General features: G+C 43.2%; 1 protein-coding gene across 1 annotated transcript in view; it reads right to left on the reverse strand.

The window, feature by feature from the left end:
• LOC132834023 (signal-induced proliferation-associated 1-like protein 2) overlaps positions 1-27,682 on the reverse strand; it is a 427,470-nt gene that overhangs the window by 252,308 nt on the left and 147,480 nt on the right. Inside the window, exon 7 of the mRNA XM_060852741.1 lies at positions 27,042-27,618. Within this exon, the coding sequence (XP_060708724.1) occupies positions 27,042-27,618 (577 nt within the window). The remainder of the gene's footprint in view (positions 1-27,041; positions 27,619-27,682) is intronic.

The raw sequence follows: 27,682 nt of genomic DNA on the forward strand, positions 1-27,682 counted from the left end.
CTTGTTAATTCATGCACTGTGTTTTTTTGGTAGCAGAAAATGACATTTTCAATAAGGTGTTTATACCAGCTTGATTCACTGCTGCTTTGGATCAGAACGAACCATTTTGAACCTTTAACTTTGGCACTCGACATGTCAGTCACAATCCAAGTCTACAGCCACAGTATAAACTAAGCAAAAAGATTTATGTTCAGAACCCTCCAGCCAAGTTTTAGCTCCAGAGAAGGAAGAGAAGCAAAGTGAACTAATTGGCAGAAGCTTACAGAATGTCAAAATATTGGATAAATTGCCACTTATAGCCTGCAAAATAGAAACAGTGAAGCAAAATCTGACTCGCTGGATTTTCTTTCATTCACTTTCAAATAGACTTGCACTGCATGAAAAGGTGAGATCGCAAAAAAAAAATCACACCCAGCAGCTGCTGTAATATAAGATAGATAAAGGACTCTTCAATCATCTCACAGAGCCTGGTGCTGCTATGGTTACATATTTACACTTGATAGGCAGTCATCTCAAAAAAGGATTGAGCTGTCAGAAAAAGTGCGACCCAGGGGCACTGTGTAATACAGGCAGTTACCACGTCCGAAGCCAAAGAACACATCCTAAATTATGCTGCACTAAAATTATAATTAAAAAAGATAAGAATTATGTTAATATCTGCAGTATAGACTTTGGTGAGTGTGGGGATGAAAGCAGCGTACAGACATGCACTAATACCAGAGAATGAACTAGAAATAGTGCAGCAGCTCAGACGAGGCAAGGACATAACGTCAAATTCAGAAATAGGCTGTCAAGAAGAGCACAGGCACTGTGAATGCAGAAATATCAAATAGCTTGCTGAACCATTCAAATACTGATCAAGTCTTTTCACTGCAGTCTTTGTTTTATTCAGGTTTGAACAGTTTGTAGTTTCTCCAACTTCAATGCATGAGTATTTCTTTGGTTTCAATTAATTTAAACTATGACATCACTTGGAATCACCCAAATTAAACATGTCCATCTTCCATTCTTGTACCTGCAATCAAACATTGCTGCAAGTGTATTACAGGCTGGAAGTGGGGCAAATGAGATAGCACAATGGGTAATATTTTGAACTTGTGCCTCTGGGTTAAAATTCTAGCCTCATGAATCTGAAACTCCAGCGCCCTATGTAACTGTCTGCATGGAGTCTGCACATTCTCCCCACAGCTGTGCAGGTTTCCTCTGGGTGCTCCAGTTTCTTCCCACATCTCAAAGATGTGCAGGTTAGGTGGATTGGCTATGCTAAAGTTTCCATATTGTCCTGGAATGTGCAGGCTACGTGGTTTCGCCATATTAAATGCAGAGTTATTGGGATAGGGTCTGGGTCTGGATGGGATGATCTGAGAGATAGTGCAGCCTTGATGGGTCAAATGATCTTCCCACAATGTAGGGAGTGTGTGATTTTCTGCATTAAATCTTAAAACATTTTGTTCAGCTTTATTAAGAGAGAACTGTGCTTTGTATGTTCCACTATTTCTCCAATCACATTTGTTAAATTAACAAGGGGATTAACAGTGGAATCTTCCCTCGCAGTACACACTTCATTGCATCATGTCACTATAGTTTTACAGCTGAACACATAACCATACTCCCACACTTTAAGAAGCATATCACCTAATCAATTGAGCTAGCAGAACAAAAGACAAATGCATTCTTAATTAAACAGTTACTTTGTACTGTTTTTGAATGCCAGAAGAAAAGAATACCAAGGTAGGAAGGATAAAAAAGCAACATATTATCTAAATGGTGAGAGACTGCAGAGCTTTGAGATGCAGAGGGATCTGGATGTCCTGGTGTATGAATTGCAAAACGTTCATGTGCAGCTACAGAAAATAATTAGTAAAGCTAATATAATGCTCAAAATAAGGGTAAGCAGATTTAGGATTGAGTTGAGGAGGAACTTCTTCTCCCTAAAGGTTGTGAATCTGTGGAATTCCCTGCCCTCATAATAGTTTTCATGATGGAAATTTAATAAAAAGGGAGGAAGGTTAAGCTTTTTATATCAAGCACTGGTGTTAGTACTTCTGGAACACTGTGTATAGTACTGGTCACCTTATTTACAGAAGGATATAAATGTTGTTTGAGACTGTTCGATAAAGTTTATTTGATGAATACCCAGAATGGGCAGCTTGTCTTATTAGGCAAGGTTGGACAGATTAGGCTTGTATGTGGAGAGTTTAGAAGATTAAGAGGCAACTACATATGAACAGAAGATCCTGAAGGGTCTTGACAAGGTAGATGTAAAGATGAGAACCTAAATCAGCAGCCTCCTGTTTAAAACAGATATTAGGTGAAACATAGTCTCTCAGAGGATCGTAGGGCTTTGGAACTCTGTCTCTAAAAAGGTGGTGGAAACAGAGTGTGTATATATTTTTAAGGCAAATATTTGACAGATACTTGTAAGCAAAAGGTTGAAAGATTATCAGGGATGGGATGGATTGTGGATTTGAGATTACAATTAGATCAGCCTTATTTTTATTGAATGGTACAGCAAGCTCAAAGGACAGAGAAGGTTCACTGGGTTGATTCCAGAGTTGAGAGGATTGGCTTATAAGGAGATAGTATGTAGACTGGGACTATACTCATCAGAATTTAGAAAAAATGAGGGGGAATCTTATAGGAACATATAAAGTTATGAAGGGAATAGACAAGATAGCAGCAGGGAGAACCAAAACAGAAATTTGTGGAAAGTTCAGCAGGTCTGTCTGGCAGCATCTGTGGACTGAAGTCAGAGTTAACGTTTTGGGTCAAGTCATTGTTCCTCAGAAAGGAGGGAAATTGTTTCCACTGGTGGGTGAAATTAGAACTAGGAGGCATAGCCTCAAAATAAGGGGAAGCAGATTTAGGATGGAGTTGAGGTGGAACAACTTCTCCCTAAGGGTTGTGAATCTGCTGAATTCCCTGCCCAGTAAAGCAGTTTAGGCTACCTTATTAAATGCTTTTAAGATAAAGACAGATTTTTGATCACTAAAGAAATTAAGGGTTATGGTAAGTAGATGGATAAGTGGAGCTAAGTCCACAAAAAGATTAGCCATGATCTTACTGAATGACAGAGCAGGCTCAAAAAGGGCCAGATGGTCTTCTCCTGCTCCTAGTTTTTAATGTTCTTATGAATAGCCTACACCTGCTCTGGATTCATATGTTCATGTGTATGTAACCATCTGTTCAAATTAAAGATATGTGATCAACTCCAAAAGGCAGGGAAAATAGTTGTGGGTATTATTGTAAGAAACACAGGGACTTCCTGTCAGCTGTTGTACCAAATCAGAGTCAAGGTTGGAATGCAAAATGGTAACATAGGAATGAGGATCAGAGAATAGCAGCATGGACAAAGAGATAAATCCAGGAATACACAGACTAGATGTTACAAAGATAATAAAACAAAAAGCTCTGTATCAGAATGAGCACAGCACTGATCACAAGATAAACAAATTGATAAGACATATTGATTAGATCTGATCAGATAGCTAATACAGTGAGATGTATGCATGATAACAAGTACTGAGTCTTGAATATGAAGGGGATATGGCATTTAAGAAGAATGGGAAGTTAGGGAAAGAGTCAGGAGATGAGAATGCCAGATTGGTTTGGGTGGAGATAAGAAATAGTCGAAAAATAAGTTGTCAGTGGGAGAGGCCGACATGACCTCTCACAATAATCCAGTGTAAGACAAAGTATATTAGAAAAAATATTAAATGCATCTAATAAAGGCATACCAATAATCATGGATGATTTTAATCCAAACATAAACCAGATAGGGGCTAGAAAAATCGACACGCAGTGGCAGACATTTCGAGGAACAATTTCAGGATATGCATAACAAGTAAGTTCCTATTACAAAGGAACATTTTGAGGGAAGATTCATTATCTGTGGTTAACTGAATAAGTTAAGGAAAGCAACAAATATTAGGAAAAGAGTGTATAATTGAGTAAAGCTGAGTGGCAGGCCAAATGATAGGTCAGAATGTAAAAAAAAGGAAAGAATAACCAAAAGATTATTCAAGACAACGAAACTAATGTATGAGACACAGCCAGCGAGAAATGAAAAACAAACAGCATGAGTTTCTATAAATATTCAGAAAGGAAATAAGTAAGTAAAGTGAATATTTGTTCTCAAGAGAGTAAGAATAGGGAGTTAACAGTGGATAACAAGGAAAGTAGGATGAAATGAACAAAACATTCCATTGATAGCTATATTAATCAGGAGTTGCAAGGAAGAGAAGACATTATAATCATTGTGAAATTGTAATCATTACGGAAGTATTGCTGAGCAACAGATGGAGCTATGGACTGATAACTTCAACCTAAAGTCTTAAACTGGGTGGTAGATGTGTTGGTATTAATTTTGCAAAATGATAAAATCTCAAGAAAGGAGGGAGGCAGAAATAAGGAAACTTGAAGTCTGTTGTGAGGAAGGTGGCAGAATCGATCATTAAAGAAGTTATATCCAGGCACTGAGAACAATTCAAGATTATCTGGAAGAATCAGCATAACTGTGCGAAAGGGAATTCTGTGAAATTAATTTATTGGTGTTGATTTGAAGGGGTAAACATGCTCTATGGGTAAAAGGGAGTTTGTAGGTGTACTGTACTTGAATTTGCAGTAAACATTTGATAAGTTGCCGATAATTTATTTTGCAAAGTAGGAGCTTATGGTGTAACACATTTTTTAAAAATTCATTTTGTGGGCTGGGGGCATTGTGACTGGCCAGCATTTATTGCTTCTCCCTAGTTCCTTTTGAGGTGGTTGTGGTGAGCTGTTTTCTTGAACCACTGCACTCCACCTGCTGTGGGGTGACCCACAATGCCATCCGGGAGGGAATTGCAGGATTTTGATCCAGCAACAGGAAAGGAATGGCAATATATTTCCAAGTCAGGATGTGAGTGACTTCGAGGAAGCCTTGAAAGTGATGGTATTCCCATATATCTGCTGCCCTTATCTTTCTCGATGGAAGTGGTCGTGGGTTTGGAATGTGCTGGCTGAGGATCTTTGGTGAATTTCTACAATGCAACTTGTAGAGAGTACACACTGCTGCTATTGAGCATTGGTGAGAGAGGGAGTGGATGCTTGTGGATATAGTGCCAAGTGGGCTGCTTTGTCCTGGATAGTATCAAGCTTCTCGAGTGTTGTTGGAGCTACACTCATCCGGGCAAGCAGGGAGAATTCAATCACACTCTTGACTTGTGACATGTAGATGGTGGAAAGGCTTTCAGTAGTCAGGAGGTGAGTTACTCGTCACAATATTCCTAGCCTCAGACATACTGTTGTAGCATTTATGTGATGAGTCCAGTTGAGTTTCTGACCAATCATAACTCCCAAGATATTGATAGTGGGGGGTCTCAATAATGATAGCACCATTGAATGTCAAGAGGTGGTTGTTAGTTTGTCTCTTGGTGGTGAAGATCATAGCCTGCATTTATGTTACTTATCACTTGTCAGCCCAAGTCTAGATATTGTCCAGATCTTGTTGCATTTGGACATGGACTGCATCAATGTCTGATGAGTTGCAAATGGTGCTGAACGTTGTGCCATCATTGGTGAACATCCCCACTTCTCACCTTATGATGGAATAAAGGTCATTGATGAATTGGCTTAAGATGGTTGAGCCTAGGACGTTACCTTGAGGAACTCCTGCAGTGATGTCCTGAAGCTGAGATGACTGACATCCAACAACCATGACCATCTTCCTATGTGCCAGGTACGACTCTAACCACCAGAGAGTTTGTCCCCTGATACCCACTGATTCCAGTTTCTCTGGGTCTCCTCGATGCCACACTCCATTGAATGCAGCCTTGATGTCAAGGACTGTCACTCTCAACTTACCTCTGGAATTCAGCTCTTTTGTCCATGTTTGATTCAAGGCTGTGATGAGGTCAGCAGCTGAGTGGCCCTAGCAGGCCCCAACCTGGGTATCACGGAGCAAGCTATCACTGAGCAGGTGCTGCTTGGTAGCATTGTTGATGACACCTTTCACCAATTCACTTTCAGAATGGATAAAAGATTGGCAGGAGATTAAAAAAAATAGGTCTTTTCCTGATTGGCAAGGTATGATGAGTAGGGTACCATAGGATTTGTACTCAGACCTCAGCCTATTGAAATTTATATCAATGTTTTAGATGAGGGAGCGAAGGCTTCTTATAGAGCAGTGATAATGTCCCATCTCTGAACCAGGATGCCTGGGTTCAGGTCCCACCTGCTCCAGATGTGTGTTATAACATCCCTTAAGAAGTGGATTAGAAAATATCTGATTTAAAGACTGGAAAGCAAGGTAGGCAATTTTGCACTTGACAGAAAAAAATAGGAAGGCATGTGCTGAAGGCAACACAAAGTGGTTACAGGCAGCTACAGAGGTTGAGTGAATGGACAAACATCTGGCAGATAGAGAATAGTGCGGAAAAAAGTTATCTATTTTGGTAAGAAGAGTAATCACTTAACTGAAAAGTGACTACAGAATTCCAAAGTAGTGAGACAGCCAAGTGTGCAAGTGAATGAACTGGTATAAATATGCACATACAACAGCTGTTAAGATGGTTGATAGAATTCTATTTTTTATGATAAGAATTGAACATAAAAACAAGGATGATATACTTCATTTACATACAGCATTGATGAGACCAAACAAATGCGTTCCATTCTGAAGATGGAATATTGGACAAGAAAGATCAACTTTGTTTCTTTCTCCACAGATGCTGCCAAACCTAATGAGTTTCTCCAGCAGTTTCTGTTTTTATTTCAGCATGTACCACTGTTTTGGTCTCCTTATTTAAGGAAGGACGTAAATGTGCTAGTTGTGATTCAAAGAAGGTTTACTTGATTGATATCTTGAAACAGCAGTTGGTCTTAGGAGAAAATGATGAACAGACTAGACTTGCTTCCATTGGAGTTTAGAATACTGATGACTGCCTTGACTGAAATATTCTGAATGGTCTTGATTTGGTGAAAGTTAGACCAAAGCTTCAAGAAGCTTGTGATATTAACATCTCATGGAAATAAGTTTTTAAAACTTGCTGACCCTACAAATGTTATCCTGCACACGCACATAATTTCACAGGCCAACCTCACATAACATCTGGAATTTTCAGCTCAGTACTGAAGTAGTTGATCCTTGCTGAGTTGAGTAAGTATTGTTTGTTAAAACTGAATAAATAGATAGGGAACCACAATGGAAAACTGATCAAGATCAAATCCTGCTTCAGTTACAGTTCACAGCATCTCGCACTGATCTAAGAAAATGCACAATAGGTAGATTAGAGCCTCCAATAGTAAATACTGACTATAATAGCCCTGAGCAATACAAGTGATTAGGTCTGTTAGAATGGTATCAACTGTTCTCCAGTGAATTGCAGAAAGAAAACAATAATTTCCATTTATATTGGGCCTTTTATAGCCTCAGGAAATCTCAAAGGACTTCAAACACAGTTACATAACTTTCGAAGTGTAGGAAATGCAGTAGTCAAAACTGAATACAGTAGGGTCCCACAAACAGTAGAGAAATAATGCTGAAATAATTTGTTTGAGGGATTTTGGTTGAGATTTCAAGATTGGTCAGGACACTAGAAGAACTCCCCCTCTTCTTTCAGGAGTGCTATTCTCTCCATTGGAGGGGGCAGACGGCACTTCAGTTCAACTTTACATCTGAAAAGCAGCACCTTTACCACTGCAGTATTCCCTCAGTGCTGCACTGCACTATAACTTGGATTGTGCTCAAGCCAATCTGATTTAGAAGGAAGGAGGATAAAACAATGCTGTAAATTTGGCATTCAGAGAAAATGCTAACATATAAGGTGAAGGTTTTCGACATGTGGCAGTTTCAAACCATCAGTTACATTTAATTCTCCTGACAACAGGGGTCTGTTGCACGTTCCCAGTTCCAGGGTCACTGGAAAAGAGCTGAAAGGTAAAAGAGATTAGAAGATAGTGTGAGATTTACAGGGGTTGAGAGAGACTTCCTGTGAAAGAAGGGAGACAGAGACGGCGAGGGGTGTGTGTGTGTGTGTGTGTGTGTGTGTGTGAGAGAGAGGGGGAGAGAGAGAGAGAGAGGTGGGGTGCAGGGCAGCAGGCAAGGGGAGGTGCAAGAGTGGGGTGGGTATGAGAGAGTGGGAGTTACAAGGGGGGAGGTACAAGGAGCAGTGCGCGACAGAGTGAGGGTGCGAGAAATGGGCTGGATGCGAGAGGAGGGCGGTGTGAAGGGGTTGGGAGTAAGGAGGCAAGGGGGGTGCAAGAAGAGGGAGGCCTGAAGGCAGGATGCGAAAGAGAGAGGGGATGAGAGAGAGTGGGGGTGAGAAAGGGAGAAGGGTTGGGGGTGACAAAGAGAGGAGGGGGTGTGTGAGAGAGAGAGAGAGGGATGAGAGAAAGGGGGTTGAGAGGGGATGACAGAGATAGAGGGGTGCGAGAGGGAGGGGTTTGCAAAGAGGGGCATATGCGTGAGAGAGGTTGTGCGGGCGAGAGAGGGGTCCATGAGAGAGAGAGGTACAATGGGGAGGTGCGAGGAGCAGTGCATGACAGAATGGAGGTGTGAGAAGGGGCTGGGTGTGAGAGGAGGGTGGTACGAGTGGGGAGGGGGTGAGACAGGGCGAAGACAAAGGGGGGAGCAAGGGGAAGTGCAAGCGGAGGGAGGTGTGAAGGCCAGGTGTGAGAGAGGGGGTAGGAGAGAGAAGGGTGCGAGAGACTGGGGGTGCGAGAGACTGGGGGTGCAAGGGGGGGCGAGTGGTGTAAGAGAGAGGGGGGGTGAGAGAGAAAGAGAGGCAGGGGTGAGAAAGGACTGTGAAAGAGGGGGAGTGAGAAAAAGGGGATGAGAGAGGGGAATGGCAGAGAGACAGACACAGGGGTAAGAGAGAGAGACGGTGTGAGAGAGAGACGGTGTGAGAGAGAGTGTAACAGAGAGGGAGTGAGAGAGAGGGGGGTGAGAGAGAAAGGGGAGTGACAGAGAAAGAGAGGAGGGTGGGGGGGTGACAGACGGGGGGATGAGAGAGAGATGGGTGTGAAAGAGAGAAGGGGGAGAGGGGGGTGACAGAGAGAGAGAGAGGGTGAGAGAGTGGAATGAGAGGGGGGGGTGAGAGAGAGGAAGGTGAGAGAAAGGGAGAGGGTGTGAGAGAAAGGGGTGTGAGAGGGAGGGCTGTGCAAGGAGGGGCATGCACATGAGAGAGGGTTGTGCGGGCGAGAGAGGGGTACGTGAGAGAGAGGGGCACAAGGGGAAGTGGGAGGAGCAGTGTGCGACAGAATGGAGGTGTGAGAAGAGGTGGGGTGCGGGGTGCGAGAGGAGATGGTGAAATGGTGGGGGGAGGGAGGCGTGTGAGATGGGGCCAAGACGAAGGGGAGAGCAAGGGGAAGTGCAAGAGGAGGGAGGTGTGAAGGCCGGTTGCAAGAGAAATGGGGGTTGTGAAAGGAAGAAGGGTGAGGGGGGTGGTGAGAGAGGGGCGGGGTGAGAAGGGGGAGAGAGGGGGGTGAGAAAGAGAGGGGACGTGAGAGAGAGAGGAGGTGAGAAAGAGAGAGGGGAGTGAGAGACAGAGAGAGGTGGTGAGATGGGGAGGTGACGGGGGTAAGAGAGGGGGGGTGGGGGGGAGGTGAGAGAGAGAGGGGGGAGGTGAGAGAGGTGGGTGAGAGAGAGGTGGGTGAGAGAGAGAGGGTGAGAGAGAGGGAGGGGTGGGAGTGGGGGCTGGAGGGGTGGAGAGAGGGTGTGAGAGGGAGACGGGGGGTGAGGGAGATGGGGGGGTGAGGGAGACGTAGGGGTGAGGGAGACGTAGGGGTGAGGGGGACATAGGGGTGAGACAGAGGGAGCGAGAGAGAGAGACAGGGGTGAGAGAAGGCGGAGAGGGGGGTGAGAGAGGGGAATGGTAGAGCGAGAGAGAGAGAGAGAGAGAGCGCGAAAGAGCGAGAGAGAGCGCGCGAGAGAGCGCGCGAGAGAGAGCGCGAGAGAGAGCGCAAGAGAGAGCGCAAGAGAGAGCGCAAGAGAGAGCGCAAGAGAGAGCGCAAGAGAGGGCTGAGAGACAGTGAGTGAGAGATGGTGAGAGAGAGAGAGAGAGGAGAGTGACAGAGAAAGAGAAGAGGGTGGGGGATGACAGAGAGAAGGGAGAGAGGGGGATGGGGGGGTGAGAAAGAGTGGGGGGTGACAGAGAGGAGAGGGTACGAGAGAGAGAGAGGGTGCGAGAGAGAGAGAGGGTGGGTGGGTGACAGAGAGGGGGTGAGAGGGGGAGGGAGAAAGAGAGAGAGAAGAGAGAGAGGGTGGGTGAAAGAAAGAGGGGGTGAGAGAAAGGGGGGGTGGGGATGACAGAGAGGGGTGGTGAGGGGGAGGGAGAGAGAGAGAAGGGTGAGAAGGGGTGGTGGGGGGGGAGAGAGAGAGAGAGAGCGCGAGAGAGAGCGAGAGAGAGAGAGAGGGGGTGTGAGAGAGAGAGAGAGAGAGAGAGAGAGCATGTGAGAGAGAGAGGGGGGGTGCGAGAGAGAGAGGGGGTGCGAGAGAGAGAGGGGGTGCGAGAGAGAGAGAGAGGGGGTGCGAGAGAGAGAGAGAGGGGGTGCGAGAGAGAGAGGGGGTGCGAGAGAGAGAGGGGGGGTGCGAGAGAGAGAGAGAGAGAGAGGGGGTGTGAGAGAGAGAGAGAGGGGGTGCGAGAGAGAGTGAGAGAGAGAGAGAGTGTGAGAGAGAGAGGGTGTGCGAGAGAGAGAGAGAGGAGGTGCAAGAGAGAGAGAGAGGTGAGAGAGAAAGAGAGAGGGGTGCGAGAGAAAGAGAGAGGGGTGCGAGAGAGAGAGAGGGGTGCGAGAGAGAGAGAGAGAGGGGGGGTGCGAGAGAGAGAGAGGGGGGTGCGAGAGAGAGAGAGAGAGAGAGAGGGGGTGTGAGAGAGAGAGGGGGTGTGAGAGAGAGGGGGTGCGAGAGAGTGAGAGAGGGGGGTGAGAGAGAGGGGGTGCGAGAGAGTCAGAGAGGGGGGTGTGAGAAAGAGAGAGAGGGGTGTGAGAGAGAGGGGGTGCGAGAGAGTGAGAGAGGGGGGTGTGAGAAAGAGAGAGAGGGGTTGCGAGAGAGAGGGGGTGCGAGAGAGAGAGGGGGTGCGAGAGAGAGAGAGAGAGAGAGAGAGAGAAGGTGCGAGAGAGGGTGCGAGAGAGAGAGGGAGCAAGAGAGAGAGGAGGGTGGGGGGGTGACAGAGAGGGGATGAGAGAGGGAAGGAGAAAGAGAGAAGGGGGAGAGGGGGTGAGAGAGAGGGGGTGGGTGAGAGAGAGAGGGTGGGTGAGAGACAGAGAGGGTGAGAGAAAGAGGGGGGTGGGGATGAAAGAGAGGGGGGTGTGGGGGGAGGGAGAGAGAGGGTGGGAGAGAGGAGTGAGTGGGAGAGAGGAGTGAGAGAGAGAGGAGTGAGAGAGAGAGGAGTGAGAGAGAGAGGAGTGAGAGAGAGGAGTGAGAGAGAGAAGGAGTGAGAGAGAGAAGGAGTGAGAGAGAGAGGGAGAGGGAGGGAGTGAGGGAGAGAGAGGGTGAGAGAGAGAGGAGTGACAGAGAAAGAGAGGTGGGTGGGGTGTGACAGAGAGAGGGAGGGGAATGAGAGAGTGTAGGTGAGGGGGTTGAGAGAGGGGGGGAGAGGGGGTGAGAGAGTGGGGTGAGAGAGAGGGGGGGAGGTGTGAGAGAGAGGGGGGTGAGAGAGAGAGGTGCAATAAGGGGCCTGCGCAACAGAGGGGAGTGCGCGCGTGAGAGGGGTGTGTACAAGAGGGGAGGTGCGACAGCGGAATTGCGAGAAAGGGTGGTGCAGGGGGGTGGGGGGGAGTGAGAGGGACAAAGAGGAAGGGGGAGCAAGGTGGGGTGCAAGAGGAGGGAGGTGTGAAGGCCGGGTGTAAGAGTGGGTGTGAGAGAGACGGTGCAAGGGGGTGTGAGAGAGAGAGGTGAGAGGGGAGTGAGAGAGACAGACAGGGGTGAGAGAGAGACAGAGAGAGAGGGTGTGATGAGGGGGTGAGCGAGGGGGATGACACAGAGAGAGACGGGGTGAGAGAGGGGTGCGGGGTGAGAAGGGGATGACAGAGAGAGACGGGTGAGAGAGGGCTGAGAGAGAAGGGGGTGAGAGAGAGGGTATTGAGGAGCGGTGAGCGAGAGGGAGGAGAGTGACAGAGAAAGAGAGGAGGATGGGGTGACAGAGAGAAGGATGGATGAAGGGGAGTGAGAGAGAGATGGGAGAGATAGTGGGGAGAAGGGATGAGAGAGAGAGGGTGCGAGAGAGAGGGGGTGGGAGGGAGACGGGGGTGCGTGAAAGAGAGGGTTGCGCGAGAGAGGGGATAGTGCGAGGGAGAGGGGGAAGGTGGAAGAGAGAGGGTAGTTGGGAGAGAGTACGGTCCGAGAGAGGGGTGGTTGCGAGAGAGAGGGGGAGTTGCGAGAGGGAGAGGGAGTTGTGAGAGGGAGGGGGAGGGGTGTGTGAGAGAGAGTGAGGAGGGTGTGAGAAAGATGACGAGGGGGCGTGTGAGGGGCATGAGAGAGAGGGGCGAGGAGGGAATGGAAGAAAGTGAGAGAGAGCGAGAGAGAAAGAGCGTGAGAGCAGGTGCAAGAAAATGAGAGCTGCAAGAGGGAAGGACAGTGAGCGGTAGGGATAGGCATAGGGAGTGGTGGGGTGGGAAATATGAGGGAGGGATGAACAAAGTGGGAGGGGTTGCTGAGGGAGAGAGGGACAAGAGAGAAAATGGACACGGGGGGCAGGTGGGGGGGGAGAGAGAGAGAGAGAGAGAGACAGAGACAGACATGGGGGCATGAGAGAGCAAGGGGAGACAAGGAATAAGACAAAGGGGAGGGTTTGACAGAACTGGGTGATGGGGCAAGAATGGGAGTGGGGGTGAGGTTTTAGAATGGGAGTGTATCTGAGTGGTGGGGGTAAGATTGATGGGGACAAGAGACAATGCATGGGTAGGAGGAGGTGGACTGGAGATGGGGCAGGGGACATAGAAGAGAGATGCAGGCAGGAATGAGGGGGGCAGAAGAGAGAGAGAAATGTAGTTGGAGCTCAGGGAAATCAGAACAGTTTAAAATTTTTATGCAGAGAGGGCTCTGGGATATCCTGGAAGCTGTAAAGGGCTTGACTCAAGCCTGTGAACAATAATTAGTTAGCTAATTGCATGACTCATATAGTAGTTATTGTGAAGGCAAGTCTGAGAATATAGAATGTACAAAATAGGAAAAGTAGACCATTTGGTCCCTCTAACATGCCAAGCCATTCAGGAAGATGATTGCTGATCTCCACCCAGGCCTCAATTCTTCTTTTGTGTCAGCTCTCTGTTGCCCTCAGCTGCCTGATGCTTCAGAAAATCTGTCTACCTCCTCTTTAAATACGTTCAGTGATAATACTTCCATGATTCTCTACCCCAGAGAATCCTCATCACTACACTCTGGGAGAAAAAACTCCTTTTCACGTCAGTTCTACTGTAATATATCTTCCACCTCGAGATTTCATCACTAGTAGAAACATCTCAACATTTACCCTATCATCTTGCAGAATTGTGTATACAGTCAGTTCTGCAATTACATCCGTTTCTTCAACGTAAATTGGCTGTAACCCATTGACAAATTTGGACCATTATTTGTAGAATGTGAACTTTTCTCACCTGCATTGACTATAATGCAACTCTGGTCCCATTGGTTTAAATGGTATTGCTACTACACAATTTTCTTAGAACGCGGGATTGCATGGAAATGGAACTATCACGTTATTTCAGAACAGACAGTATTTTAGTAAGATCACCCCTACTCCTTCTAAACTCAAGTGAATAAAGCCAAACCTGTTTAGCTATGCTTGATAAGTCAATTCCTTCATCTCAGTAATCAATCTCTTCAATTCCCTCAAATGTCAGTGTACCTTTTTTTAAAAAAAAATACAGGAACCAAAACTATATGCAGTATCCGGGTGTGACCTCACCAGTAATATATTCAGTTGAAACAGCACTTCCTTATTTTTAAACCCAGAGCTATAAGGGTCTAAATTCCATTTGCTGTTTTAATTATTTGCTGCAGCTGTATGCTAATATTTTATGTTCCAAGCACAAGAACACACAGATCCCTCTGTGCTGCACTTCTTTTTAGAATCCATCTTAATTTAAATATGTCTGCCCTTTGATGCTTCCTATCAAAGTGTATGAGAGAATGTTTTTCTCCTTTAAACTCCATCTGCCAAGTTTTTGCCTATTGACTCAACCTATACATAGCCCCTTTGCAGACCTCTGAAGTCCATACTACAATATGCACTCCAACCTTTTTTTTAGATTAGATTAGACTTACAGTGTGGAAACAGGCCCTTCGGCCCAACAAGTCCACACCGACCCGCCGAAGCGCAACCCACCTATACCCCTACATTTACCCTTCAGCTAACACTACGGACAATTTTAGCATGGCCAATTCACCTGACCCGCACATCTTTTGGACTGTGGGAGGAAACCGGAGCACCCGGAGGAAACCCACGCAGACACGGGGAGAACGTGCAAACTCCACACAGTCAGTAGCCTGAGTCGGGAATTGAACCCGGGTCTACAGGCGCTGTGAGGCAGCAATGCTAACCACTGTGCCACCGTGCCGCCCAAAATCAGCAGCAAATTTGGATTGCATTCTACATGCTCCAATAAGTCTTTTAATACCGATTTAAAAAAAATTGAGACTGAAGAACTGATCCTAGTGGCACTCCACTAGTTGCATTTTTCCAATATGTAAAGATCCATTAATTCCAACTTTATCTTGTGTGTGCTAACCAGTTATCATTCCTTGCCAGTACGTTACCCCCAATAACATGAATTCCTATTTTGTGTTATTATCTTTTATGTGGCACTTTCTTGAATGCTTCCTGGGAATCCAAATACATTATATTGTTTGACTCCCCTTTATCAACTCAGTTTATGTCCTCAAAGAACTCTTAACAAATTTGTCATGATTTCCCTTTCACAAAACCATCTTGACTCTTATTGCATTAAGAGTTTCTAAATGTCCTGTTATTCCTTCTTTAATAATGGGATTGGTACTGGGTACACTTCTGTTTGTCATTTATGATAGATGATTTGGATGAGAATAGAGAAGGTATTGTTTGTAAGTTTGCAGATGACACCAAAGTTGGTGGTATAATGGACAGCGAAGATGATTATTTGAGATTACAAACATCTTGATCAATTGGGTCAATGGGCTGAGGAGTAGCAAATGGAGTTTAATTTGAACAAATGTAAGTTATTACAGTGTGCAAAAATATTATTGAGAATGATTCCAGGGAAAAGAAATATCAGCTACATAGATACTTTGGAGAAGTAGGAGCTCTTAAAGACTTTACTGAGTTCAAAATCGTTAAGGATTTGTAAAGATTAGATAGGGAGTAACTGTTACCATTGGTGCACAAATCAAGAACCAGAGGACACTGAATAAGCCAATTGTGTTGTGACCTTCATTATTCTTTTTTTCTTTTAAAAAGCAAACTGCTAAGAGGAATACAGAACAAAAGACTGATGTTTGCTGCTGGGAACTGGCCTGGAAAGATAATGCAGGTTAAGTACTGCTCAAAGAACATTATAGTTGAACAGGCACCAAGATGTGGTTCTGCTGAGAGATTGGCAGCTGCTTGGATTCTGAATTGGTCGATCAAATGCGGACTGCTGCTGACCAGCCAACCACAGAGCATGTTAGAAAAGAAAGAGAAATTAAAGGGTGAACTGGTTTTGACTAGGTTCTTTGGGTATGAGGCACTGCTGCTTTTGAAGCTGCAAGTTTGCTTTTGCCTTCTCCAATTATTCTTCAGTTATTGAACTTTTGAAAGCCCTGAGCAAAGAACTCCAGTATATAGGAAAGGAGGAAAAGTCTCCAGAGGTTGTTTGTATTGACCAGTGACGTTGGAATTCAAACTGTGTCTGTAATCCAACGCATTTGTATTCATTGTTGAAATGGTTATCAAACTGTCAACTTACAATTCTTTTTCTTAGTTGATCTCTTAATTGTGTCTGTCTATATGTCTATTGGTATGACAGTAGAGATTGTGGCCTATTCAATTCAGTTAGTTGGATGGTTGGTTTGCAATACAGTACGATGACAACAGTGAGAGTTCAATTCACATACACTGGCTGAGGTTGCCATGAAGAACTGTCCGTCTCAACCTCTTCCTCTCAGCTGAGGTATGATGTCCTTCAGGTTAAATCACCACCAGTCATCTCTCTATAGTGAGAGCGCAGCCCTATGATCTGGTAAGACTCACACTGTAGAGGTTGGAAATCAATGATGATGAGATTTAGATATCAGATTGCCTTGTAGTTCATTTGTGTTATGCCAAAGCTATACTATTACTAATAAATTGTTAATTTTTGTTTGTTTGGTGACCAACATCAATTTGTTAATAAAATAAAGAGCAGTGGATACAGGAGATCTGAAATAAATAAAAATATAATGCAGCAGGTCTGTCAATCTCTATGAAAGAAAACAGAGTTAATGTTGAGTCCACAGACCCTTCTTCAGAAGTTCTTTACAATTATTTGTAAAATCTGGTTAGGAAACAAGTGAACAATTTTGGAAGGTCATAGAATGTTTAATTTCACTGTGTTGCAAATCGAGTTACCAAGTTTCATTTGGTCTGGCTTGTTCCCTGTGTTGTAACATTGGCAAAAGAAGCAACAGTAACACAAGGCTAAACCTTTGACACAGTAAGTGGTTAACATCTGGACATCACTGTCCAAGGTCAGGGAGGAGATAATTGGAACGTTTGAAAGAGAATTGTATAAACATCTAAAGACAAAAATATTCAAGTCTACAGGGAAAAAAGTGGTAGAATGAGACTAGGTGAGTTGGTCTTACAGATAGTATGGACACTACAGACTGAATGCCAACACCCATGTAGTAAACATTTGATGATCAAATGAATTAGCATTCTCTACTTGCCAGTCACAATGAGGCCTGCTCCATACCGGGGAAGCCAAACAGATTGGGCGAATGCATTGAGAAAACCCTCTGTCCAGTCTGAAAGTATAATCGTAAGCTTCTTGTGGCCTCCCATTTTAACTCTCTACTTTGTTATGTCATGCTATCATCCCTGTCCTTCGCCTCCTCCAATATTCCAATCAAATTACAAGCTTGAGGAAGAGCGTCTCACCTTTCAACTGAGCACTTTTCAGCCTTCTAAACTCAAAACTGAGTTCAACAGTTTCAAACTTTAATTTCTATCTCCATTGTGGTTCTATTTCTTGGCACTTTTCATTGTAATCTTGTTTCTCCCATGTTTGGGGTCTGCTATTAACATCACTTGGACACAATTTTAAGCTTCTTTACTTGCCCCATTGCTTCGCCCCACCAACTCTTTCGTTAATATTTTCCACATAATTACTTACCTTTTGTTTTGTTTTGATTCCAATCCTGCCCCAACATGGCCCATTGAAAGCAGACTACATTTCTGACTTTTCCCAGTTTTGGTGAGGTCACAGACCTGAAATATTAACTTTATCTCATCCTCCCACAAATGCTGCCAGTGCTGCTGAGCCTTTGAAGCATTGTTTTTATTTCATATCAGATTTCCTGTGTCTGTAGTATTTTTCTATCAAAATTACTTCATAGACACTTTTAATATATTTAGTAAAACTACTGGGAAATGCTTCACAACGTCAAGAACAGAAACAAGGATGTCTTCAATTGGATTTGCTTCACTCGGCCAAGAAAAGCAGTATATTCACATTATTAGATGGCTGTGTGTGTCTCTCTCTTTTATTTAAAATGCCGGAGACAGTTATCAGAGATTTCAATTTATTAGTCAGATTTTATCTACATTTCTTCCAATCACAGACTGATGCATACTGTTCATAGCATGTTTTAATGTGATGTCAAAGTTAGTTCAAGTGTCAGAATACTGACATTGCATAGTGTCACTCTCAAGGTACAGGTCTGTCGTGTTGAGATCAATGTATGCATTGGAAATCACTGCAATGATACTGTAGTTTCTTAATATGTCCTCTTAGCTGAAGGTGAAGAATTTCTTAGTATATGCCCCAGGGCTATACTAGCTGTGCAGAAATTGAAAAGCTTTAGGGCTATAGTAATATGGCCAACATAATGCACACAAATTAACAGTACAAAAGAGCAGGAAATTTAAAACTCATATCTGGGCATAGAACATTTACAATTCTTTTTTGCAAAATATATATCCAGGTTCAATATTCAGTTTGCCCAAATCAGGATATGGCTGGACTCACGAACAAAAAGGGGAGGCTTTGGCGATTGTTATTATTGCAGAATTATTAGTCGAGAGATCCACGTAATATTCTGGGGACCATGGTTCAATTCCCACCATGGCAGATGTAGGAGTTTGAATTCAACAAAATCTGGAATTAAGAGTCTAATGATGATCATGAAACGATTGTTGACTGTTGAAAAACCATCTGGTTCCCTTCAGGGAAGGGAATTGGTCTAGCCTACATGCGACTCCAGATCCACATCAATGTGGTTGACTCATAATTGCTCTCAGTGAGGGAAGAGCAATAAATGAGCAACGCCCACATTGCCTGAACAAATTTTTTAAAACTGTTGCCGATTTTTAAAATTGGGTTACTCGTAAGCGTCGGATTTAATAAATTAATAGGCCAGGTTACCATTCTAAATAGATCACAGACAATAACGAAATGAAAAGAACAAAAAAACAAAAACTATATTCTATTATGATGCTTCATTACATTGGTTCAGGAAAATTATCTTTGGTGTAAGTGAGCTGACTTTAGTACTTTATGATTTTTGATAAACAAACAAAAAAACTCAAAAATGGTGAATGCCCATTGTTTGTTTAAAAATGACATTTTGTTTATATCAAATGACATCATAAAAATAAAATTATAAGTGATAAAGTAAGTTCCATTCTGGATAAATAAGTAATGTCCTTCCTAACCATCGACAAAGAAACCAGGATTACACCTGCCGCCTCAGAGTGGTTCATAAGAAAACCTTCACTCTGTAATGACGTTAACACTTTTCTGGAATAAAGCTTGGTGAATTGAAATGTCTTGTCAATGTTCAGACTTGTACACTGGGAAAGTTTTCTAACTGTATGTAATGCATAGATATGATTGAAAACTAACTATAAAATTATCCATCCATCCAAGAAGCCGTCTAAATTTTCTGCAGTCTATTTCATAAATGGTATATGTTGCAACTACATTGTACTAGTGGTAGAAGAAATGAATGCTTCAGGTGGCAGATGAAATATCTCTTTATTTTAGCTGAGAAAGAAACTGTTAACTTCAACATTCTTATGCTCAAACTCTGGTGGCTGTCTTATAGGAAGGATATTGTTAACTTTGGGACCGTGCAGAAAAGGATGTTGCTAGACTGGTGGGCTTGAATTATAGGGAGAGCCTGAACATGCTGGGACTATTTTGTTTTGGAGCGACAGAGATTAAGAGGTGACCTTATAGACACTTATAAAGTCCTGAGCGACACAGATAGGGTGAACAGCCAAGGTCCTTTTCTGAGAGTGAGGGAGTCAAAAACTAGAGGACATAGGTTTAAGGTGGGGGGAAAGATTTAAAAAGTCCTGACGGGTAACTTTTTCCCACAGAGTGTGGTGTATGCATGGAACAAACTGCCAGAGGAAATGGTGGAGGTTGATACAATTACAACATTTAAAATCCACCTAGAAGGGTGCATGATTGGAAGGGTTTGGAGAGATACGGGCTAAATGCTGGCAAATGTGACCACATCCGTTTAGGATATCTGGTCAGCAAACACGGGTTGGTCCAAAGGGTTTGCTTCCTTGCTGTTTAACTCAAACTTTTAAAAGAATATTTTTCACTGTTAAACGTCTGGACAAGTTTTCAGTCTGTCCATTGGAGGCACATGTGAATCTTCAATTACTTTGCACAACCTGCAAACAATTAAAATACAATTAACCACATTCCATCAAGATTGGAATAGTATGTATTTGTGAGCAACGGGGGTTTAGGTAAGGTTGCAGCGAGGAGGAGAACGTAGTGGGTATTTGGGTGGGAGAAATGTGTTAAGTACTGTAGGAAGGAGGGGTGTAGTGCACTATATTGGGGTTAGTTTGAGAAGTGTGAAGCGACAGAGTTGGGTCAAGCGAGTTAGGGAATGGGGATGGTGAAGAAGAGTGTCTGTGGAGTACTGGGTTTGGGAAAGGAAATGAGGTGCTACCCAAGATATCACTGGAAAAGAAATGTTTGAAGAATTTGATTAACCACTAGACAAACAAATGTTGGGCCCTAACTGGCAGTTTTAGCAGTGACTGATTGGTAGTATTGCGCATTATTGGTTTATTGTTGGCATCTTTTGCTACCCTGTTCATATCAGAACAAATTAGCATGGGTAATGTGACAGTGATAACTTCAATCAACACATAATTGGTATTTTGTTCAAGTGATCATTTTCTGAGCATTATAGCAGCAGAAAAATGTGAATTATTTCAAATGTTGTGAATTTACAGACTACTTTGAACAGGTCACATGTTCTTTTTGGCTATCATTTGGCATACTAGAATTATACATTACAGGAAACAGACACTTATCCCATTATGCCCATGCTGACTCTTCGAAAGATGAGAAGGATAAGATCATTTTCCTTCTAACTAATTATTTCTTACTTTAGCTATTCACCACTTGTACTACACAAAACCTGTATAAACATATAATCTTACCAAACCACTAATGCAACAAATCCACATTCCGCATGTCGTTTAAATGCTCCACCTATCATTGAAAAAGAAATACTTCACAGTTACAAAATTACAGTTACCTGCAAATCCTATATCTCACACTCCAGTGTGTGCTCTTTTTCATCTTACAATGTATGAACAAATCTGACCTGGATATATTTGGTCTATAGCAGTCATAGCCACAACCATTCACAGCCATTTACAACTTTAAAAGTCTCTTAACAAGGCAGGGGACAGAGATATAGCAGAGAAAGAGGCAGATCCTCTGCCAACTCAGTCTCTGTCCATCTGGTCCTCTGCATCCTACTGCTTGGTTCCTCCCACAGCTCTGCTTTCATGAAAACTGTGCAGCTGCCAACCATTGAAAATAAATGGAAAGCAGTTGGCAAGCGACACAAATAACAGAGAAAGCACTATGCAGCAGTAAGAGAAGCAGCAAGAAAGAGGAAGGTGAGGGGATCAGAAAGACAGAGTACAGCCAACAGAACAAAATGCTAAGAAGGTCAAAGAACATCTCTCTCAATACACAACAGGAAGCTCAGAGCATTTCTCTCAGTATTTTTTGATACTATCTAGGCACAAAGCTCAACATAGATTCAACTCATACTATATGGTTACAACTGCCAGAATATATCAAAGGTTGAATTTAAGGCAAGGTTCGAAGGGCAGAGCTTAGATAAGAGGTGCCGATGTTAAACTGAATGTTCAGCCTTTCAGAAATAAATCCAGATCAGTGCTCTGATCCTTGTACTTTCTAAAAAAAATCTAATTTTGAAAGGTAATTTTTCCAAAATCCTTTGACAACACATTCTACGGACACAAGTGGATACAATGAGAAAGCATTTTTTGCGCTCATCCTTTCATTGGGTCTGCCCCAAACTCTAATGGTGCTGTGACTGGAAGCTGTGATCTAGATCTGATACCAGAGCCACCAATAAATCACAAAAGCTACAGAGGCTGACTCAAACCCTTTAATTGGGCAGTTGCGTGGGCTGGACTTGACACCTCAATGTAGCTGAGCACTTAGAGGTGTGCTTTAAATTGTAGGTATTGGCTGCTGTCCTACTTTTAGAAATTAATACTGTGTTAACTCAAGTATTATACAAATTGGGAGTTAAATTGTTGAGTTAGTATTACTGTGTGAACAAAGTGGAAAAAAGAAAATCCCATCTCAGTTGCTAGTTACTATTAGTCAATACCTACTTCAAATAATTGAATAACTCCATTATCAATACATTACTAAATATTTCACATTTTCTACTGCCTAAACTATCACTTATTAATCAGTAGATTGTAGCAATGTGACTGAGCTCAGTTTCAGACTTCATCTTCTTTCCCAAACCAAGCCCACTTGTCTCCAAAGCCAGAATCTTCTCTAGGCTGCATTACCTCAACACTGACCACTCCACCAATGAAACCTGTTCAAAGCTCCTGCTGCACATATTCTACTTTGCATTAAGTGTGTTCATTCACCACATCTTCTCAGCCAAAAGTTGATTTCCCATTCCCAATTTTTTTGATTAAGTACATCTGTGATTTTACTTCATCCCACATGTGCAATTTTTAATCAATCCCACAAATTCTTTTCACTAAAGATTTGTTCCTCTGACCCCAGCTTCTAACTCCACCTCCTTCCCCCCTCCTTTCCTTCAGTCACTTCAGTACCATCATCTATACTTCCCTTCCTGTACGCTCTGCCTCTGCTTGGAAAACAATGCTTTTTATCAAGTTTCTGGTCACCCATTCTAACCTCGCTCTCTCTCTCTCAGGCAGTGGCCACATTCCTTATATCTGGGTGGCTCCGTGATTAGCACTGCTGCCTCACAGTGCTAGGGACTTCGGTTTGATTCCACTCTCGGGCAACTGTCTTGTGAGGAGCTTGCACAGTTTCTCTTTGACTGCGTGGGTTTCCTCCAAGTCCTCCAGTTTCCTCACACAGAGCAAATATATGCAGGTTAAGCGGATTGGCCATACTAAATTGCCCGATAGTATCCAGGGATGTGCAGGGTTATAGGGATAGGCTAAGGGGGTAAGTTTGGGTGAGATGCTCTTCAGTGCATTGTGGAGGATTTCGTAAGACCATAAGTCATAGGAGCAGAAATTAGACCATTCAGCCCAGAGTCTGCTCCACCATTCAATCTGGTTGATAGGTTTCTCAACCCTATTCTCCCGCTTTGTCCCCATAACTCTTAATCCCCTTGATATTCAAGAACCTATCTATTTCAGTCTTAAATATACTCAATGACCTGGCCTCCACAGCCTTCTATGGCAAGAAATTCCATAGATTCATCATTTTCTGGCTGAAGTAGTTTATCCTTATCTGTTCTAAAAGGTCTTCCCTTTACTTTGGGGTGGCATGGTGGCTCAGTGGTTAGCACTGCTGCCTCACAGTGCCAGGGACCTGGGTTCAATTCCCACCTCGGGCAACTGTCTGTGTGGAGTTTGCACGTTCTCCCAGTGTCTGCATGGGTTTCCTCTGGGTCCTCCAGGTTCCGCCCACAGTACAAAGATGTGCAGGTTAGGTGAATTGGCCATGCTAAATTGCCCATAGTGATAGGTGCATTAGTCAGAGGGAAGTGTGTCTGGATGGGTTACTCTTCGGAGGGTCGGTGTGGTCTGGTTGGGCTGAAGGGCCTGTTTCCACACTGTAGGGAATCTAATCTAATGACTCAAACTGCAATTTTACCTTGAGAGGTTCCTGGACTAGAACCCCCAAATCTCTTTGCACTTCAGACTTCTGAATTTTCTTCCCATTTAGAAAATTGTCCATGTCTTGATTCTTCCTCCCAAGGTGCATGACCTCACACTTTCCCACATTGTACTCCATCTGCCAGTTCTTTGCCCACTCTCCTGACCTGTTGAAATCCTTCTGCAGCCTCCTTGACTCCTCCATACCACCTGTCCCTCTATCTATCCTTGCATCATCTGAAAACTTAGCCAGAATGCCCTGAGTTCCTTCATCTAGATTGTCAGTGCATAAAGTGAAATGATGTAGTCCCAACACTGAGCCTTGCAGCACACCACTTGTCACCAGCTGCCATCCTGAGAAAGATCCTTTTATCCCCAGTCTCTGCTTTCTGTCAGGCAGCCAAGCTTTTATCCATGCTAGCACCTTGCCTCTAACACTCTTACTCAGTAGCCTCCTGTGTGGCACCTTGTCAAAGGCCTTCTTGAAGTCCAGGTAGATAACATCCACTGGCTCTTCTTGGTCTAACCAGCTTGTTAGTTCCTCAAAGAATTCTAGCAGATTTGTCAGACGTGACTTCCCCTTGATAAAACCATGCTGGTTTTGCCCTGTTTTACCACACACTTCCAAGTGTTCAGAAATTTTGTCCTTCACAATGGATCCCAGGATTTTACCCATGATCAAGGTTACGCAAATCAGTATGTCATTTTCCATCTTTTGCCTTACTCCCTTTTTAAACAGGGTTGTCACATTTTCCAGTTTTCTGGGACCCTTTCTGATTCTAGTGATTCCTGAAAGATCATCACTATCGCCTCCACTATCTCTTTTCAGCTCTCTCCCTTAGAACTCTAGGGTGTAGTCCATCTGGTCCAGGTGATTTATCCACCTTCAGGCCATTCAGTTCTTCTAGCCCTTCTCCTTGGTGATGACCACCATACTCAGCTCTGACCCTTCACTCTCTTGAATTTCTTTGATGGACTGAATGGCCTGCTTCCACACTTTAGTATTCTATGATTCTCTGAAGCATCTAAGGATGTTTTGTAACATCCGAAATGTTAACCATGACATTTCCACACTAAAAGTAGATTGCATGTGTAAACTGCAATTACTGGATTTGAAAGTTTAGGAGAAAAGAATTCAATGTTTGCGAGTCAGATTCAGAAATGCACTCTTTAACCCTCTGATTTAATTTCATTGTCAGTCCTCAGTAAGAAGTAGCTCAGCCTTTTAAAAATAATGCATAAGCTGAGGCAGACAATGCAAGAGAAAGAAGGTTATACTGGATTAAAATAATCAGAAATCTGATTATTAGAAATCAGAAGAAATTACAACATTTTTCTGAACAAGAAGTAGCTGAAATGCAAAAGTCCTGGAGAAACTTAGCATGTCTGTCATCATGTGTGGAGACGTTCAGAGCTTATGTTTTGAGTCTGAATGGAATTCTGGAGAGTCATACCGGACGTGAAATGTTAACCCTGTTTCTGATCAGGTTTCCTTCATAAATAGAGTCATACTTCAAATGTTCAGATTTTCATTGTGCAGGATAGTCAGGGAAAGCACATATTATTCCCTTTTTCACAGCAGTCAGTTGCTGTATTCTTTGATTTCAATGTCTAGCGTCACAGGTAGCCACTATAGCAATTCCTGTGAAAGGGTAAGTATGGACGTTATGTGTGGTCAGGGTCCCGGAGGTTAAAGTGAGGCTGCCATGTGGGCACAATATTTTGTGGGTAGATTTCTGCATAGACAGGGTGCTGGAGTGCCAGGGCACAAGGGGAAAGGGCCCAGATAGATGCTGCTATGCTTGAGGTGGGCTGGAGGTATCAGATTTGTTCAGCAGCAATCGGGAATGGGAGTAAGGGTGGTCATAGCTCCCTCATGGGAAGAAAGAAATGGTATCAGATCAGGGCCTGTGTGTGTGTGTGTGTGTGCGTGTGTGCGTGTGTGTGTGCGTGTGTGCGTGTGTGTGTGCGTGTGTGCGTGTGTGCGTGTGTGTGTGCGTGTGTGCGTCCATTCGTTGGGAGGGGGAATCACTTTAATACTTCGCCTTTTAATAATCTAACTTGTCCTTAATAACTATTTATTTAACTGCAGCAGAGCCCTCCAATTTAGATGGATATTTTGGATGGTTTTCAGGGAATAGAGGATTAGCCATCAGAATCTTCATTTTCCCAGGCAATTACCCTGTACCCTGCAATGTTAGGGATCCCTCAGAGTCCTGAAGTGCAAGTGCTATCTATGTTGCAGAAGCGACCATCTGGTCATCAGAAAACCTGGGCCTACATTACCATTCCTTCATTATTGCTGGGTCAAAATTGATGAATTCCTCTCTTGCAGAACTGTGCGTGTAACTACTCTACAATGGGCAGTTAGAGATGCACAATTAAGGCTGGCCTAGCCAGCAATATCTAATCCCATGAATTCATACAAAATTACACAAACAGCAGAAGCCGAAATACAGAACTGATTTACTCTTTCCCACCATTTGCACCCTCTCCAGTAAAGCACCTCTTTGAAAAGAGGAAGCAGAAACAAAGAAAAAAAATCCAAATCTAGAAAGAGTCTCAGGAAATTTCCCTCTAATCACTGATAGCAATCATAAACATTAATGTTACTGGTTTTTCTCATGTACATTTTGTAACTCAGCTTAGAAACGTACCCAAACACCTTACAGAGAATTCTTATTCATTATCAATTTTGGCCATGTCTTCAGAAGTCATTTTTTCTGAAAATATGCCTTCCATTGTCTGAATCAACTGTGCCTAGTTTTCCCAACCTGATTCAGCTCAAACAATCCATCAAGGAACCAGTAGTTGTTCAGAACTGCTTTCATTAATAATTACCCTTGTTACTTTTGTTTGATGACTGATCTATCACAGTTCTCTCAGTCGCCACCAAATGCTGTCATACAATCCTTTCATTGTGTATCATAAATACTTTCCGAAAAATACAATGGTATATTTTTGATTCCAAATGAAATTTTAACATCTAAAATAAGTTTAAACAACAATTTAAGAAACTTCTTTTTTAAACCAACCTGACCAAATGTCCCATTGAATTGATTTTCAAATAGTGTATTATCTCCAGCAAAACTTTTACTTTCAGGCTTCAGCCTCTCAAAGCTAGGGATTGTCCAGAGATCTGACTGATTATTAAACATAAATGAGCTATCTGAATATGTACAGGTAAACTCGCCAGTCAGATCTTGTTGATCAGCATGGACACAGTGGGCCGAATGGCCTCACTCCATGTTGGAAGCAACTGTGAATATATTTTAACAGTAGTTAAAGCAATAAAGAGTAAGAGTTTAGAATACAAAGATCAACAGGCCATGGAGTGACTAGAATCACCACCTGTGATAATTGGTCATTTGTAATTAATGTGAATTTATGTTGCAAATGCAACAACAGCACAAGATTGTGTAACATCATATAATCCACTGAATAGCAACTGCCCTTCCCTGAAGCCCATTTTCCAACATTTGTTTAAAAAAAAGCTAGAAGCAAAGTAATGGCCCAAATAAATAACATTCTAGAAATTAATAGCAATCTTAAAGTAAATAGAATTACTATGAAGCCACTCATTACTTTCTATATAAATTGAATCATACCTTAGCATCAGAGTATTACATGAGGAAAGGGAACCATTGCTGGCAAAGAATTAGGATAAAAACTATCGCATAAGTTAATCATACTAAGATTAATAGTAATGAAAATAGTTTGTTTTACCTCAAGTCTCTGTACGATTTCTCTGATATCATCTGCACAACTTTCCATAGCAGACAGCAGGATGCATTCTCCTCTTTCATAAAAAATCTTTATGGTCATTAAGCCAGAAGTCCAGCCAATGACATCCCTGCATGAGCAATTAAAAACTACATTTTTAGAGTCTTTCTCTACAAGCACGATGAACTCATTTGAGATTCCAACAATACATTCAATATCATTAGACTGGCCAAAGTCTCGAGCAAGGACATTCCACACAATAGCTCCAAAGCTGTACAGCTGCGCATCCTTCCGGGGTTTTGACTTCTCCTTTTTCTTTGCCCCAAGTGTGATGAAACTGAATTTCACTGAAGAATCAACTGTAGCTGTGGTAACAAAGTTTTCTGCCAAATCTTTCAAGTATTCCTGCCTTGTCCTGGTAGCCATTGCCCGGAACTTCTCAGACTTGTGTGCTGCATTTTCTGCATTGATAACTTTGGCAAGAAGAAAGTCCCTGAATACTGCTGACTTTGGAAAGGTGACTCCTTTGGGAATAGGTGGGCCAAACGGAGGCACATCTTTAGACCTGGATACAGCCACACTGTATGTGTTAAAAGAGATATCACGTTAGATTTCTAAATATAAATACTGATTACAGTAGGTAC

This window comes from Hemiscyllium ocellatum, chromosome 3, assembly GCF_020745735.1.
Source record: "Hemiscyllium ocellatum isolate sHemOce1 chromosome 3, sHemOce1.pat.X.cur, whole genome shotgun sequence".
NCBI lineage: Eukaryota > Metazoa > Chordata > Chondrichthyes > Orectolobiformes > Hemiscylliidae > Hemiscyllium > Hemiscyllium ocellatum.